At 33.0% G+C, this 18779-nt stretch overlaps 2 protein-coding genes across 2 annotated transcripts; both read right to left on the bottom strand.

The window, feature by feature from the left end:
• Window positions 1-2464: 2464 nt before the first annotated feature.
• LOC114312815 (uncharacterized) lies at window positions 2465-3549 on the bottom strand. Its single transcript, XM_028259104.2, has 3 exons — window positions 3353-3549; window positions 3135-3239; window positions 2465-2694 (listed from the first exon to the last, which is right to left on the bottom strand). The coding sequence occupies exons 1-3, from the start codon at window positions 3449-3451 to the stop codon at window positions 2593-2595; spliced, it is 306 nt and encodes a 101-aa protein (XP_028114905.2). The 5' UTR covers window positions 3452-3549; the 3' UTR covers window positions 2465-2592.
• On the bottom strand, window positions 3479-7219 carry LOC114261885 (topless-related protein 4-like). Its single transcript, XM_082888771.1, has 8 exons — window positions 7110-7219; window positions 6938-7033; window positions 6438-6565; window positions 6121-6355; window positions 5859-6023; window positions 5679-5781; window positions 4702-4760; window positions 3479-3688 (listed from the first exon to the last, which is right to left on the bottom strand). The coding sequence occupies exons 4-8, from the start codon at window positions 6169-6171 to the stop codon at window positions 3479-3481; spliced, it is 588 nt and encodes a 195-aa protein (XP_082744897.1). The 5' UTR covers window positions 6172-6355; window positions 6438-6565; window positions 6938-7033; window positions 7110-7219.
• Window positions 7220-18779: the final 11560 nt, after the last annotated feature.

The following is an 18779-nucleotide window of genomic DNA, read 5'->3' as shown; positions in this document are numbered from 1 at the left end:
GAATTTAAATTTCCCTAATTAGATGTTAAAATCTTTATTTAGTAAGTTATTTTGTTATTTAAATTTTATGATGTTCCAAAATTTTGGGACGTCACAATTACGATTAATTAGCTTGGGAGAAATGAAACACATTCTCCTTGAAAATTTAGAATAAATAATGGGAAATGATGACACAAAAAAAGAAAAAGAAAATAATGTACTAGAAAATTTCGAAGACATAGAAAAATAAAAAGATAATGGCTTAGAAGAAAAAACTAATAACATCAATAGTATTGATATGACAGTAATAAAACAAGAAGAAAATAGCTCATCTGCCTTGCTTAATCCAAATCATGTTCTTGAAAAAATTAATAGATTTCCTGATAAAATCACAGATAAAAAACAATTAGAAAGATTTTTCGGATGTTTAACTTATGCCTCAAATTTTATAAAAGACCTAGCCAAAATAAGAAAACCTTTACAAAAGAAACTAAAAAATGATGAAAGTTAGACTTGGAACTTAGCCGACTCCACTTTAGTAAAATTCTTAAAAGATTTACCTAACCTAACTCTTCTTAATGAAAATGATGAGTTAGTACTAGAAACTGATACAAGTAACAATCACTGGAGCGCAGTGCTAAAAATAAAAGAAAATAATCAACTATGTTGGTATTGTAGTGGAAGTTTTAATCAAGCTAAATATAATTATCTAACCATGGAAAGAAAATTATTAGTCATAATAAAAGGAATAGAAAAGTTATTATTTTTGGCACCAAAACTATTTTTAATAAGAACTGATTGCAAAGGCATATTAGGTTTCGTAAATAAGAATTTATTTAACATGCAAGCACAAGGAAGACTTCTACTATGGCAACTTTGGTTAAAACAATTTACCTTTGATATAGAATATATTAATGGTAATAAAATAGTTTAGCAAATACTCTAACTTGAGAACTTGCAGATGACATCTACATTCACAAGACTTACACTACCAGAGAAGGAAATACTCCTGACAGAGACTCAAGAAGTGCTGGACTTGGTGACACAAGACAGTACTGAAATTATCAGAAAAATGCAAGCAACAGGGAAAAGCCGTTTTGTGAACAAGCTCATTAGGACAATCTATTTAGTAGCCAAATCCTTTTTCATGATTAGAAGTATTATATTTGTTTCTTCCACTCCCCTATGACATCCAATATAAAAATAAAAAGATGTATGTTTATTAAGTTATTTCTGAGATGGTATGAAGAATATGCCACCTATCTAGGAACTCAGTGGTGCTACTTTAACGAACGGATAACCTTGTACAGTCGTAGAATATTAAAAATTTTATTCGATCTAGACAAGGTCATCAGTTCAAAAGATCATTTGGTTCAAATGTGGAAATTATGAATAATCAATATATTCGACATTCCATCTCACTCACAAAGTATTATGTTCTCTCAGCTCACCAAATTTCTACAATTCAAGTTCAGGAGAATTTATGAAGTCTGTAAAGAATATCTAAGCATGATACTCATTATATTTACAATTGCCCAAACTAAGGTAAAGGATGAATGTCTAAATGTAGCTCATTACCTGATAAAAGTGAAAGACAAGAAAGATGTGATCCCCTACAAATGTGATTGGTTCAAAGATTGGGATAAACTTTTTATATTAAATCTAACAGAAGCAAGGGCAAGAGGATTTTTCATAATATCTCACGAAACTATAGAATTAGCAAGAGTTTGATTCAAATTAATTCATTATGAAAGGACTACGTTTGCAATAACACCATCATTGGTGGGAAAAATAATTGTTCTAGGATTGCATTATGAATCAGTATATGATTATTTGAAATAGGTAGATTTGGGGGACATATTTATCTGAAATGGGACGTAAATTTTTGAAAAAATATCTGATGAAACAAGATCTAGAAGGATAGGATGAGATGTTTGAAGAATATGATGAAAATTATGATCTTAGTGATATCATGGGTGATAAAAGGGTATGAAATCTAGACAATGCAACGAACACTACAACATATAAAACTTTTGGCGACCAATTATTTTGGTCCCTAAAACTATTATTTTGGTCTCTAAATAATTTTTGTGACAAAATTAATTCCGTCACTAAAACAGTCACTAAAAGTGCGTCTAGGAAAGTCTTTAGCGACAAATTTTTGAAAATTTCACTAAAAATGACAATTAACGACCAATTTTATATCGTCACAAAATGTTTAATTTTACAAGACTAAACATTTGGTCGCTAATATTTCGTCATAAAATGTCCCAATTTGGTCGCAAAAAACAAAATAATGACATTTTTAACGACAATGATATTTGGTCGCTAAAAGACATATAACTTTCTCTACAACATATTTTTGTCGCTAAAAATCAAAATTAAAATTTTGTAATCATTTAATCTCGTAGCTTAAAATGCACAAAATTAAATGTCATCCAATCATATTAAAAAAAAATTGACATTCACATATCAAACACACTCTATTCTCAAACCATAATGAGTATATAGAAAGTAAAATTTTACAAAAATTAAAACTGAAAGTTTCCAAATTCAAATCAAAGTAGTAACAGTTTAAATGAAGAATAGCAATAGTTTCTTCAAAGAGAATCTCTAAAAAAACAATTTCTCAACATCAATATCAGGCTTTATATCAGACAGCCTTGGCACAAGAGGCTTCAAGCTGTACTTAGGTGTGACACCCTTTGGACATCCCTGCAATCCAAAATTCAAAAAGAAAAATCAAATAATAAGAATCAACACAACATAACCTCATTAAATAATCAATAGTCATTCATAATCAAATAAGTTACAAATAATAAAAAAACATGTTATCTCAGTGTATTTGGAGTAGTAGTGAGCTATAATAAGAATCAACACAACAAGAGAGTCACCTAGAATCAACACAATAAGGTTATCATAATCTAAGCACGTAACCAATAGGTAGCCTTCTCTATATTGCCAAATGCCAAATACATAGCCAGGGCAGCAAGGACATAATCTAGTAGTCACTTGTAACTCAAAAACCCCTTGGATGATCTAGTCCTAATCATTTACATTGTTCATTCTTAGTGCTAAAGATTCACAACACATGAGCCTTAGTCAAGTAATCATTAATAGGAAAATACTTATATTTAACATCAGAAAATTCTTACATGTCTAATTTCAGCTTCATTATGGACCCATGCTTGCCTTTTCTGACTAAAGTGTGTCTTGTGATACAAATCAACAAGTCCAAGCTCCTTTCCATCCTTGTCTCGCTGTCAAAACCTTTATAGTTATAGTTAGTATCCTATGGAGTACATACATCACCAAATAAAAGAAATAAAAAAAGTGCCATGTAGACCCTATGATTTAAAGGTCAGTTGTTTACCTCATCGTATTGCACCTTTCTAAATGCCTTTGAGCCAGCTGTATGGAGGACTTTAAGCTCAAACCGATTTTCCTTGTTTTTCTGACATTTCTCCTGCATGAAGTGTAAAAATATATTCAAAAGAAATCAAGTCCATGTACCCAAATGCTTAGTAACAGCAGCAGCTACATGCATAGTAGCAGCATCCGCCACAGCAGCAACTGTAGTATCATCAGCAGCCCAAGTGTGTGCAAGTGCATTACAAGTGTGTTCAACAATTACCTGGTACGTCTTATCAGCCCATAATTGACACAGGTATCGCCTCTTTTTCGATATCTTCATGTGGGTTTGCATGGGCTGATTCCATCATAGGGAGACTTCTAAAATGTTGGCGTATAGAAAAAACACATCAATGTCTAACATATGAATTTGATGAAAAGAATAAACAACCAACCAAAAAAGAATATAAACTAAAATATTTACAAACCTACCAGCAACACAACAATCCGTGCTAGAAGTATCCAAGTATGAAGATTGTGACAGTTTATTTATAATGCCAAAACAAATTAATGCCAAAACAAGGCCTCCTGTGTGGGATCTTATTTACAAACCTCTTTTTTTTTTACAAACCAGTTTTTACAAACAAATTAATGCCAAAACAGTTTTATTTACAAACCTCTTTTTTTTTCTTTTTTTTTTTTCTTTTTTTTCCAAACAAGGCTCCTGTGTAGGATCTTGACAGTTTATTTATAATGCCAAAACAAATTAATCATTGAACTTATGATGTTTTCAAATATGGAATTGAGGTAAGGGATTCTGGAATCTTTCCCATAAGATCATTGTGGCTTAGATCCCTGATACAAAAAGCAACCACCAAAACACGAAATGCTATCTTATGTACACTGCTGAAATCATGAATCTCCCAATGAATAGTGGGTAGAATATGATGCAGTTTGGTTTGAGTTTTTTGGATTAAGTTTTTTAAAAACTGAATTTTTTGGTTTTCATGTTTTTTTGTTTTTAGTAAATATTTTTAAAATTTTAAACATTTTTTTACTTTTTTAGATGCACCTTACTTAAATGTATCTAAAAAGTAAAAAATTTGTGAAAAAATATTTTAAAAAATTAATAAATACATAAAAATACAAAATATGTACAGAATTCTCGTATTTTTTTTATATTTTTGATATTTAGTGAATTTTTAAAAGGTTTCTTTCACAAATTTTTTACTTTTTAGGTATATTTATGTTAGGTATGTCTAAAAAGTAAAAAAAATTGCTTAAAATCTTTAAAAAATTCAGAAAAAAACAAAAAAACACGAAAAATAAGAAAGTAGAATTTTCTGAAAAGAGTTTTTGAAAAACTCTAACCAAGCAGTAGGAATAGTACTCACATATGACCATTTGGGCATATGACATCATCCAATCATCTATAACAAAGCACAGATGGGATAATTAAAATGAAAACCATGCAACTTTTGTGAAAGAAGCACACCAGTGTCCACCTAACAGGTATCCTTGCTTACCAGTGTAATTAGGGGTGTGCGCGGTGCGGGTCGGTGCGGTTTGAGAGTAAAATAGAAACCGTATGGCGTGTGGCGGATTGATAAAAGTGTCACTAGAATTTGCCGTTTTCCTTATAAAAAATTGGCGGTTCGGTTGGCAAATAATGACGAATTTGCCTTGGCGATTCAGGCGGATTGGCGGTTTATTAAAAATATAATTCAAATTACAAAACTTAAATCAAAGAGTAAAAAAAAGACAAGAGATACCGTGATGTTAAGCATCTTGCGAAGCTTTCTTCTGATGCAGCAAGTGTAGCAACAACATGATAATATCAACGACTTTGCCATCAGTTCATTACAAACATCTGTGGAAGCTACAATGATCAAATACAATACATAAAATTAATATCATTCAGGGTTTACAATATATTGAAAATGTTTACTGTTGAAAAGTATTTAGATTGAAAAGTGAGCTGATGCAAGTTTGCAACATGGCTAGAAAAAAAAAAAAGATTGAAAAGTGAATTGGAATCCAATTTTATTTTGGATTACTGACATCTTGAATTCCCCTTGAGCAGTAATGTAATACTATATTCTAAGGTATAGAACAACAAGCAAACTTAAGTAAAAAAGAATTTTTAGAATCTTATAAAACATGATTTAATAGCGATACGGGTCGGTGCGGTTTGGAAGAAAAATAGAAACCGGTGGATTGATAAAAGTGTCACTAGAATTTGCCATTTTTCTTACCAAAAACCGGCGGTTCGATTGGCAAATAATAACGAATTTGCCTTGGCGGTGCGGTTTGAGCGGTTTCGACGGTTTGAGTGGTATTATGCACACCCCTAAGTGTAATCATAGGGATCGCTGGAGCATTTCTATCTGCAACACCAACATTTGTTCCAGCAGCTGAACTGGAAGCACAAAATGTACCAATTATGGGGGCCTGCATGATACATAATGCATGTTAAAAAGAGCATGTACATATCAAAGTTGCCAAGGAAAATTTGATGAGAGACTCACTTTTGCAGCACTCTTAGAAGCCATTCTAGAAGCATCAAGTGCACGACTTTCAATGGAACGCAGAAGCCTAACACCGTTAGAATTTGCAAGAATCTTGACACCATTCTCACTTGTTAAGACAGCCAACAATGTTCCTTCCTTATTAAACCGAATGCAAGGCGAAGCCTGAGAGGTTTTTTATACAAGGATTATTACTTTACACCAAGACATTTCTCCAGAAAGATGGGAAGCAAATCTAAAAGAGATACAATTTGATTATTACCGGTAATCCACCCTCTGCATCAGTAGTTGTCAAGAGGTTAACATTATCCATGTCCCAAAATTTGATTACAAACTCGTCACCAGCAGCCAGAAATTTGTCTTTTGTTGTATCAAATTGCACAACCCTAACAGACCGCTTCCCAAGACCATGATATGTCCGCTTGACAGCTCCTTCACTTTCATTCCATTCTACAATGTATGATTCTCCTTCCTTGCTAGTCCCACATGAGAACAACCTACAGAGTTTTCAACATGATCAGAAAAGATGCAAATGAAGCACAGATCCTCTTGTGAATTAACAGCCTATCCTATATATACCTTGTCCCATCAGCACTATAAGCGATTGTTGTGCAAGAATGTCCTGGGGCATCATAATCAGCTCTTGAACCCAAATTATCATACAACCATGCCTTAATCTTCCCATCAATACCCGTCAAAAAGATGAACTGATAGAGAAAAAGAAAGATCCTTAATTATAAGAAACAGATTGGAAAGGTCTAACGATCGCGTAGAACATCACTCATAAAGTGAGGATTTGAGTGTGACATTCCTCATATTTTCAGATAGATAACAGATGTTACAGAACAAATTGGAATAGCATTGTAAAATAGTTCAAACTTGCAAGAAAGTTTCTAATTCCAAAACATTTGAAACGAAGTAATAATTCATTAATATAAAAAATGAATAAGGGTTATTCTGAATTAGAAAAAGAAAAAAGAACTGAGGAGTTCTAACTTTGAACTCTTTGGGTAGCCCTTTTTTCGGTCAAGGTCCCTTGTACGGAAAGTCACAAAGTAAGCCTTGAACAAAAAGGATACCTGAATGTTTTCCTTAGTATGTGGGCACACAGAATAAACAGGTAACTGATGACCCTCGAAAGTGTACTGCTTAGAACCAGTGGCAACATCCCAGACCTACAGACATGAGATTTTATGATTGCAGTCCACAGTTTCACCATTCCATGAAAGAAAATACCCAATAAACCCAAACCTTAATAGTCTTGTCCTCCCCACAAATTATAACGCATAGTTGTTTGTTTGGGTGACAGAAAGCAAGATCGCTAACATTACCAGTATGAGCATCAATCTGTCAAAACCATGAAGGCAACCAAAAATAATTTAATCCCAATTCAAGAAAGCATTAATCCCAATTCATTCTATCTAGACTTTTGAAAATAATTTAATTCTTAGGAGAGATGAATTAGTGCAATTGAGTATAGTAGTTTTCCTTTTTCTACTCAATTCTCCTTTGTTGTAATATGATCAAAAAATTCGTCTAAAAAAAAAAAAAAAAAAAAAAAACTTCTGGACTCCTTTAGAATTCATTACAGTTGGTGACAATTGTAGAACTTGCTCTGCTTTGTTTATTTTCTGCCATTGTTTTCATTATTCAGCTTATGTATGTAACGTCATAGCATCTTTCTCCACAATTCATTAACAGTCACATATTATAGCAAGAATCTTCACCACCAAAATCAAAAGCACAAATCTAGTATACATATGCATGTACAACAATATATATATATATATATATATATATATATGAAATCAAGTACCTATATAGTTCTGAATGAATACAGAATTTCAAATTCAAGCAATTTGAATGAATACAGAGGAGTATATATGTAGATATGTACATGTATATATGATGTGTCTGTGCAGAGAGAAAGGGATTGAAAACATACCAAATCGCTATTTACCTTCGGATTGAAGCCAAAGAACTCAGATCGATTCAAAAATGAGGTGAAGATCGATTCTGATACGAGGCGGCACACAGATCGATTCGGATTGAAGCTGAAGATCGATTGAGTCCTAGCTGAGATTGATTGAGTCCTAGCTGAGATCGATCAAAGCTGAAGATCAATTGATTGAGTCCTAACTGTTTTGAGCACAAAGATCGATTGATCGATCGAAGCTGAAGATCGATTGATTGAGTCCTAGATAGAGGAAATAGCTGAAATTGATTGAGCCCTAGCTGAGACCGATTGTAGTGAAGGAAGGAATCCAGCTTAACAATGCACGTATTTGACAACTGATGGAGGGATCGATCGAGTGAAGCGCGTATTTGACGACCTTTAGCAACCAAATTAATTCGTCCCTAGCTTTTGCCAACCTCACACACGGGGTCATGTGCTCAAATCAACATAAACTTTAACTTTTTTGGTCCCTAAAAGTCTTCAAATAATTTTTTTTAGACTATCATAAAAGAATATACGGTGATTGTATAATTTTCTCTTCAAATTTATTTTGGTCTCTAAATGATGGTTTTTAGAGACTAAATTCAGTTGGTCTCTAAATATTAGTCCCTAAATTACTAATTTCTTGTAGTGGAATTGATAAAACCATGGGTAGTTTGGCAAAAGCATGGGCTGAAGATTACGCTTTTATGTGACTACACCACCAGGTATCTCTTGTTCATAAGTAAATCAGCATGTGGCCACACCACTTATTTGTTTGTCTCTTGTTTATCTTCAAGTAATAATAAAATTTAATGTATAAAATATTTTATGTTTATAGAATAAGTTGAAGTCCAGACTTTGAAGTTCACAAGGTGCTTATATAAAGGCCTTAAGAGAGAGTAAAAGGGGAGAGATTACTTAGAATATACTTAAAACTAAGAAAGACGTCTGGTTCTCAGGTCTTTTTAGAGCAAATAATACTTTAACAATCTAACAGTCTACAGACACTCATTTCCTTGTAAATCTATGTTCAATAAATAAAAAAGTTCTTTATTTCAAAAAAGAATGTGTTACTACTGATCTGTGCTAAACTTGATCTATGGAAGGAAAGGTTGAGGTTAGCTATCTCTGTAAATTGGAAGCTTGCCAACACCAGAGCCCTACGCTGACTACGTTTAGGTAACAGTCAAAATCTTTAGATACTGTTCTTATTTTGTATGCATAGTGAGCCTAAAATAAAAACATCTTAGAACTATAAATAAGTTTTTCCTTTTTATGAATTTATATCACCATTTCTATATCCAAGATCTGTTGTTAGATCGTAATCAAATACTAATATTAATCACAAACTGTCACCAACGTCATGAATTTTTACAAAATCTACTAAATACTAGTATTACTAAAGATATAGAATTTACAAGAAAAAAAAGTTGATAAAATATCTCAAGAAATCGTATATTATCAAGAACAATTAGGTTTAGTATCCCAAAAAAAAGAAAAAGAAATTTAATTTAATAAATAATTATTTTTCACGTCATTAACACATTATCAAGCCACATCATTTAAGCTAATTTGACTCACAAAAAGTTTTAACTACCAAGCAACACCCTAAAAGAAATTGATAGTGACATGTGAACATCTTTCTTTCCACATGAAACATGTGGAAGTTATGTTCACATGTAGATGTACGTGCCAAATGGGCTTAATATAGGTTTTGATTTTGCTACAAATTTAATTCTACTCACTATTATTTGGAAAATGAAAGATGATTTTCTAGTCCTAAAACTTTTAAGTTATATTTAGATGTTAAAAAAAAAAATTGCATTGATAATTTAAAGGTCTAAAAGGTTATATTACAAATTTCAAACATGATTTTAAAGTGGTTCAAATTCCAAGAAACTTAGAATTAACTTAATTAATTCAATTATTGCAAGTTAATAACTGGATAAATCGAACCAAATTTTATAAATTGTATAGTTTAATTAACATTCTTACTTTTTATTTTAATGGATAACATGTTTATAACTATGTTTAAATTGGTTATGATTATGTTTTCTTTTTGGCAAAACCCTCCCTCAAAAAAATCATAGTTTATAATAAGTCTTTTCATTTTTTTTATAATAATATTTTGTAAATAAACAAATCAATTTCCCCGCGGGTCTAACTTGAACCATCTTAAAATTTTCAAGTTCAGTTACTCCAATTTTATATCTTGGCTCGTTTAAATTTAAGTTAAAAAATGGAGACTAAATTAAGATGACTCCAACTCTACCAACCCATGAGTACTTGTACATTGGTAACATTGATAATTTTATAGCTATATAAAAAATTAAAAATAAAAATCAACTAAATGAAAAAATTGGTATAATAAATCCAATTTTTACTTTTTCAAAAATTTCAAGTTCCATTACTCTGATCCTATAACTTGGCTCTTGGCTCGTTCAAATTTAAATTAAAAAATTAAGACAAAATTAAGATAGATTCTAACTCGACCGACCCATGAGTACTTGTAAATTCGTACCATTGATAATTTTATAGCTATATAAAAAAATCAACTAATAAAAAATATTGGTAGAATAAATCCAATTTTTACTTTTTTACTTGATGATTCCAGTCAAAAACATGTGGCTTCTATGATTGTGTGGGTGGCAATAATAATAGAGTTGTGGAAACATTCAACATAGGCATACTATTACATCGCCTGCCTCCTCTCAGTCCGTGATTAAATTCGAAGATATTGTTAAATTTATGTGGATTTATCATGGGTCTCGTTTCGATAATCTGAATTGTTGAATATGTAAAACTCGTCGAGTACTATATAATTGTGAAAAATCACATTGATTTGATATCGATAGCTATGTGATCAAATTAGATTTCTGTTAACTATTTTTTTTTCATCGTCAATTTTTTTTAATACAAAACTGATTTGATCACGTAGCTATCGATATCCGATCAAAGTGATTGTTTACATGCACATGTTACTCGATAAGCTCTACATATTCCACGGTTTAGATTATCAAAACGGAACCCGTGATGGACTTTCACAGGTTTAACAACATTCTTTAATTCGATCACGAACGGAGGGTAGCCCGACCCTATTACATTTATTATAGAATTTATACTTCTTTGACTGAGTCAATAGTCAAATAGTCAAATACCCTCCAAATTAAGGTAGTTGCCCTTATATGTCTCCATTCGCCACTCTTTGAAATATCCCATATATATCGTCTTTGAAGTCAATTGCTGGTTAGGATTGGCAACTGGATGGACGGAGATGTTTACAGTACTTAGCTTTTATTCTGTATTAAATTGGGATGGGATAAATTATGATAATATTAGAGGAGTGGAGGGGAGGGAATAAGGCCGGATGAGATAGAGATAGATTAATTTTATAACTTTTTAAATAATGATATTAAAAATATGAAATGATATGATATATTATAAAAAATAATTTATGAGTGATAAAAAAAACTAAAAGATGTAAGATAGAAAAATAAAGAAATAAAAATGAATATTATAATGTTTGTCTTATTATATTTTAAAAAAATTAAATTATGTCTATTTTTGTTATACATATAAATATATTTAATAAATATAATTGAGACCGAAAAGGAATAAAACAAGTTGAAAGACCAAAACTTGTCCCTACATTACTCATCCTTTACTTGCATTACTTATTGGGGATATTACATAGAAGTATAATGTCAAAAAAATAATTACATATCAGTGGAAATTGTTATCAAAATTAATAATTGAAGTTATAAGTTTTTCAATGATTTTGTAATTATTTTTCTGACAATACGATGTAGTGTAATTTTCTCTTATTAAAATTAGAAGAAATAATATGCCCATGAAAAATGGGGCACAAATTTACAATTGGATGAAATTTTTTGTTCAACATACTAAAAACTTACATTCTCATTTTCAATCTAGTGATTGTATAGAACAATTTTGTGATATGAAGTAATGGGTTGAACTCCTATGAAATAGGATCTGATATTTGTGATATTTATTTTTTCTCGTTATAAGAATTATATGTATTTGGTGGTAATTGTTAATTGTTGTTGGTTTACTTCCTCATATTTTTAATTATTCTCGTACTTATTAATAAATAAATTAAAATATATTATGAATAATTTTAATCTTCTATGTGAAATTATATGTCAATAATTTTCCTTATATTCAACAATTGGGTTCTCAATAATTACACATTACCACAAACAATCCGTACAAGTAATTTAGCCATTGAGCTGGATTTGGGCTTGGTCCCACCTTCCGACACTTCTTCGTGATTTGTTGATAGTATTATTTATGGATTGTTTTGGAAGATGGTAAAAAGTGACTTTTTGACTTTTAACTAAATTTTTGGCTTTTTTAGACAAATGATTTGAGAAGTTAGTAAAAAGTGACTTTTGACTTTTTTTATTAATATTTGTTTATGATGTCAAATCATAATAAAATGACTAAACTACCCTTATTTATTTAAAATATTTACAACTGAACCTATGTAACACATTGTGACCCATGAGGGGTAAAATTGTAATTGTACCGTTGGCTAAAAACCAACTTGCTAAATGAAAAAAAAACCAAAAAAATCAACTTTTGACTTTTGCTACTAACCAAAAAAAGTGACTTTTAACCAAGTTCCCAAAATAGCTCTTATGTAAAAACAAATATACACAATCAAATGTAATTTTGAAAATAAACTACTTTACAAAAATTATTAATTTTGATATTTATATAAATGATTTTTTTAATAAATTTTATAAAATAAATAATTTAAATTATTGAAAAGTGTTTAAAGTAAAACCTTAAAGACGTACAATATTCCCTTAATGTGCCTTAAGTATAATAAGAATCTTAAATCTAATTGAGCGAGTTACGAAAGAATTGCAAGTACAGACTTTGTAAATTTGATTCTCAATTAGTAATCAATACACATTATTATGATTAATTATGCCATTGGGATGTACCCAATCGTGTCGTATCTAACAAAAGTACACTTGTTTAAGCTTCTAGAACACGACCTCGAAACTTTACACAAATATATATATATATATATATATATATATATTTTCCCCTCTAATCAATAATAAAAGGGGAATAGAGGAAAGTGAAGATACATCACACAACAAATAAAATTTGAATTTATACATCACATTTAATTTCAGAATAACTAAATTCATTAGGAAATCAGAGAGAGAGTTTGATGTTTCAAAAATGATTTGCAACTAATTGGGAGGAAGAAAGAAAAAAAAAATGTTAAATTCATTTATCCCCTTATGATTTGGGGTTGGAACACTTTATCTCCCAATCGTTCAAATATAGCCAGAAAGTCTTCATCAGTGTGTTTAGTTTCAGTTTTATAGATTCAGTTTTCTGAAAATTAAGTTTTTTTATTTTTCATATTTTTTGTTTTTAGTAAATATTTGTAAAATTTTAAGCATTTTTTTTTACTTTTTTAAGATGCACCTTACTTAGATGCATCCAAATAATAAAACACTTGTGAAAAAATATTTTAAAAAATTAATAAATACGCAAAAATATGAAAAATATACTGAATTTTTATAATTTTTTTTTGTATTTTTGATATTTAGTGAATTTTTTTTAAAAAAAATTCACAAATATTATACTTTTTAAGTTTATTTATGTTAGGTGTGTTTAAAAATTAAAAAAATTACTTAAAATATTTAAAAAAAATCTGTGAAAACAAAAAAATACAAAAAATGAAAAAGTAGAATTTTTTGAAAAGCGAATTCTGAAAACTGAAACCAAATAGAGTGCTTGTGTCACGACCTGCTTCCCGTACCCAAGGGTTAAGTATCATGATGGCCAGTAACTGAGGTTACCTAAGGCCAATTCTTAAACAAATCAAATAACGCGAGCGGAAGTAATATTTAAATAAGGGTACCAAAATAATCATTGGAGTTTCTATTTTTATTAAAAAAAAATATTGATCAAAAAGACCGATATTTGCATATAAATAATATCATAAAAATACTGTGTGTGTCTATTCCGCAGTCCCGCATCTAAGACTTTTCAAAAGCTATTTCTGAATTGCATTGGTTCCTGAAAATTGGTAAACAACTATAAGCACATGACAGAGTGAGAAATATTATACCAAGAGTATAAGGGACACGAAATAACCATGAATTGTTATGTAGCTAAAACATTTACATAAACAAATCATTTGAGTAGCAGAAATCATTTAAGTAGCAGAAACTGAAATACAACTATTATATAAATAGATAACCATAACCACGGTACTGAACAGAACAGAACAGAGGTCACTAAAGTGACAGTCAGAACAGAGGTACGGATTCAAGAGGTGGCTCGTACGGATTCTAGAGGTGGCTCCCACGATAATGTAGCACTTAACTCCGCACAGCACATTGGTCCGCACAGAACAGAGGTACGGATTCAAAAGGTAGCTCGTACGGATTCTAGAGGTGGCTCCCACAATAGTGTAGCACTTAGCTCCGCACAGCACTTTGCTCCGCACAGAACAGAGGTCAATGGATCAGAGGGCCACAAAGTAGTCAAACAAAAGCCAATGGTTATTTAAGTCTCCCAAGGCGTGGGACTCCCGTGGTGACACTTACAAAACATAATTGTATATAAGGTCATAATCAAATATTCTTTAAAATATAAACAAACATATCCATGGGTTTCACTTTCACAAATAGGGTTCAGATAATAAAACCACGTAACTGAAATCTTTATAAAACATAACTTTTATTAATCTATATAATAAGGTAAGAGGCTTTTTGAAAATGTGTTAAAATGTATGAGAGATACATTTTGAATCAAGGGTTTAGACCCATTCTAATAAATATCAATGGTTGAGATATGTTTGATTCCCGCCCAAACGCCCATCTCTCTCTCACTCCCACGTCTGCTAAACAGACGCCTCTCTTTACACATTCTCTCACTACAGGTCTGGTCCTCTCTACACGTTCTCTCTCTACACGTTCGCTCATCGCCACCATTGAAGGGGAAGATCGAACTTGGCTCATCGACACCTACCCTCCTCGCACTCGCACCCGCTCATCGACAGCTCTTTGAGCCCCACAATTCATTCTCCCAATCCCAATCAGATGGCTGAATCAGGGAAAGATCGATCAGGAGAAGATCGATCTCTTTGATCAACCCATTTCCGGGCAAATCCAACGGCTGTCCTTGCACCTAAACCCACCATCGATTCATCCTGGCAGTCAAGTGACCGACGCCCTCGTATACTAATAAAACATAATTTATATAACACGGATTTTGGTAAGTCAAAACATACTTAAAATACATTTTGGTAACTCAAGATATAACATAACTCACCTTAACTTTAATATCTTACTCTTTTTTTCACTATCACAGACCCTTTCAGCTTTTATTATTTTTTTCTTCCTCTCTTTTCTTCCTTTTTTGTCTTTCCTTTCCTTCTCTCTTTCTTTCTTCTTTATTTTCTTTCCTTTCTTCTTTCTTTTTCCTTCCTCACGCAGGTTGATCAACTCCTCCCTTGAATAGGAAGGAGGACGCCACAGGCGCTCAACACGTGGCAGGCGTCTTTTTCGCTCAAATTTAATTTATAATTATATAGATTTATTTTTATCCTTAATAAATATTTAAGATAATTATCTTTTGACCTAATATTTTAATATAATTATATAAATAATTTAATTTCTAATTAAATTACACTCTATCATATACTAATATAAAATTAATTATTTATTTTACTACCACACCTGATTAAGGCTGAAATGTACATCATTGAGGCCGTTAATTAGAATCTCTTAACTTCACTTGTTGGTCAAACTGTATATTTTATGTGTGTTGAGTGTCAATTAGGTTATACATCGTCGGAGCATAAAATGAGCAAAAAGTCAGAATTTGGGCAGAGTTGACTTTCCCGCACGTGCGTTGACTTTCCCGCACGTGCGTTGACTTTTTCTGGGAAAGTCAAACCGACATTTTAAACCTGTTTGGACGAGATTGGAAGCATAAAAAGACAAGAAAAAGGCTGGATTAGGGTTTTGAAATTGTTTGGACCTAAAGAGGGAGGCTAAGGTTTGGAAAAGAAGAAAAACAAAAGCTTCAAGGATGTCTCCCATGGTGGTTCTTTCTCCTTCTACTTCCTTCCACTCCTCCATGAGTGGCTAGTCTTCTTTTCTAGGGTTTTGATGAAACCCTAGCCATGTAATGATGTAGTTTTCTTTTTTTTGATTTTATATTATGTAAAGGTTTGAACCATTGTATGGAGTTTTAGAAATTCTTTATATATAATTTTCATTATCTTTTCAAATATTTGACTTTGTGCGATTGTTGAATATTATCCATACATGAGTTTTCTATTCCTTCACATTCAAGGTATGGGACGAACCATGCTACGAGGAACGAGTCGTATCACTACCCTAGTTTAGAGTGAACGATTCGTATTACTTGAGATGGTTCGTGCTCGTACATTGAATGTGATGATCTTCTTGTTAAATGCTTTGAGCTTGTAGTTGTGAAGCATTAATTCGTTCAAACCATAGCATAATTAATTTCAATTGGAAACCCTAATTATGTGGTTAGTAGTGAATTCTCTACCCTAGGATTTTTCCCCAATTTAGTAAATCCAATTTCATTTATTATTGATAATTTAATTCCTTAGTTTAAGTTATTTGTTATTAAATTAGGTTATGATCATTCAATCTTTTTATCAAAATTAATTTAGGAATTTAACAATTAAATTAGTTTAATTTCACAATAGTCCCTGTGGATCGATACCTGGACTTGCCATTATTCTGATTGAATTTGGTATAGTTTAGTATTTAATTTTGGTGTGTTCAACGACCCATCAAATTTTGGCGCCGTTGCCGGGGACTTCTGGCGAAATTAGTTAATTTAAAGTTACATTCTTATTTTAATTTTAGTTTAGGATTTTATGCTTGTGGTGTTGCTAAGTGTGCAGAGCGTTTGAAATTGGAGCTATCACTGAAGTGCAAGCGGAGCACAGCCGACTTTTAAAAAAAAAAAAACCGCAGCGCTAAAGTGAGTAAACAGAAGCAAACACTCACAAGCAAAGCACCAAAGTGCTAAAACAGAAGTCAAAGCTCAAACAGAGGTTGGAGACAACGTCTACACGCCGTAAGACGAGTAAAGCGTTTTCGTTAAACCGCTATGAGTATTTCTTCCTTTGGTATTTTGCTTTCATACTTAATGCACAGAGTCGGAACTTGTTGTGTGTGTTTGGGTAGTGTATGCACGGGCATCGTTCTTGTCGCCCTGAATTGTGGAGTTTGGACCTTGAACTAGAAAGGACCCTTAGGAGACTTAGGACCTCTGCCCGTATTCCTAGGCTTGAATATTCATACATTGAGCCATTAGAGATGGCAGATCCTAATATCCCGAATGAGCCTAACCGGACACTTAAGGATTATTTTACACCCACTGCATATACATCACCATCATGCATCCAATTGCCCAACACCACTGCTACTCATTATGAGATCAAGTCCAGCACTATACAAATGCTCCCATCATTCCATGGATTAACTCATGATGACCCTTATAAGCATTTGAATGAATTTCTGGAAATTTGCTCGACAGTAAGGATCCAGAATTTCACAAATGAGGCCTTAATGTTGCGATTGTTTCCATTCTCGTTAAAGGATAAAGCCAAACACTGGCTAAATTCTTTACCTGCTAATTCAATCACAACTTGGGACCAATTACAGCAACGGTTCTTGGAGAAGTATTTTCCCATAGGTAAAACCAACCAACTTAGGCGAGCCATCACAAACTTTGCTCAAATGGATGGCGAGCAATTCCATGAGACTTGGGAAAGACTTCGAGACCTTCTCCAACAGTGTCCCCACCACCAAGTGCCTAATTGGCAACTTGTTCAAACATTTTATTATGGCTTAACTGAGCCACACCGCCAAATGGTGGATTCGTCCTGTGGTGGGACATTTATGTCTAAAAATGATGCCGAGGCATGGCAATTGTTTGAGAACCTAAGTGATAATTCCCTTCACCATGCCTCCGCAGCCCGGCAAGTCCGGCAACCCATGGTTGGAGCCCCGAAAAGAGGGGGCATTTATGAGGTCGGGCAAAACCTAGAGTTAGCCCAACAAGTAGAGGCATTGTCCCGCAAGATGGACCAATTATTAGCTACGGGACATGCTCCTACCCAACATGATCAGCCTCAATTTCACGAGGCATGTGTTATTTGTGCGAGCCCTGCTCATGACTTGAGTGAGTGCCCTTCGGCATCACAATTTCCGGAGTTAGTCCAAGAGCATGTGAATGCGGCTCAAGGATTCTCCAACCCGGGTAATAACCCATACTCCAACACATATAATCCGGGATGGAGAAATCACCCTAATTTCTCATGGAGGCCCCCTTCACAAGGCACTTCTTACAATCCTCCACCACCAAGGCAGAATTTCAATAATTTTTCCAACCAATCATTTTACCGACCACTGTAACCGTATAGACCCCCACAACCATACCGTCAACCACAACCCCCGCCTGTTCCTCAGGGCAACTCTGCCTTTGAGACTCGGGTGTTGGAAGTTCTTTCAGAACTTAAGGGGTTAGCACCGATAGTTCACTCCCATACTCACTCTATTGCCAAGATAGAGACCCAATTGGGTCAAATGGCTAACGACATGAATCGGAGAGAGGAGGGAAAATTACCAAGTCAAACTGTGGCCAACCCTAAGGGACAATACGGGGCGGAGAGTTCGGGTGGGAATGGTAAGCAACATGAGCAAGTGCAGGCGGTGGTTGCTCTAAGAAGTGGTAGGGAGTTAGAGCCTCAATCTGTTGCGTCTGATGTAACTAGAGTTAGGAAGGGTGACCACGGTGGTTCACCAAGTGAGAGCAAGGGTGAGGGGGAAACACTTAAGAGGGATGAGTTAGTCCCTAGCACTCCATATGTGCCTAAGGCACCCTTTCCACAGTGCCTTGATACACCGTCCCCTTTTAATAAGAAGGCGGCATCT

This window comes from Camellia sinensis, chromosome 9 (genome assembly GCF_055761805.1).
Source record: "Camellia sinensis isolate YWXY chromosome 9, ASM5576180v1, whole genome shotgun sequence".
NCBI classification, from domain to species: Eukaryota; Viridiplantae; Streptophyta; class Magnoliopsida; order Ericales; family Theaceae; genus Camellia; species Camellia sinensis.
The sequence above is the reverse complement of the archived record's forward strand: the minus strand, read 5'-3'. Positions and strand labels throughout refer to the sequence as shown.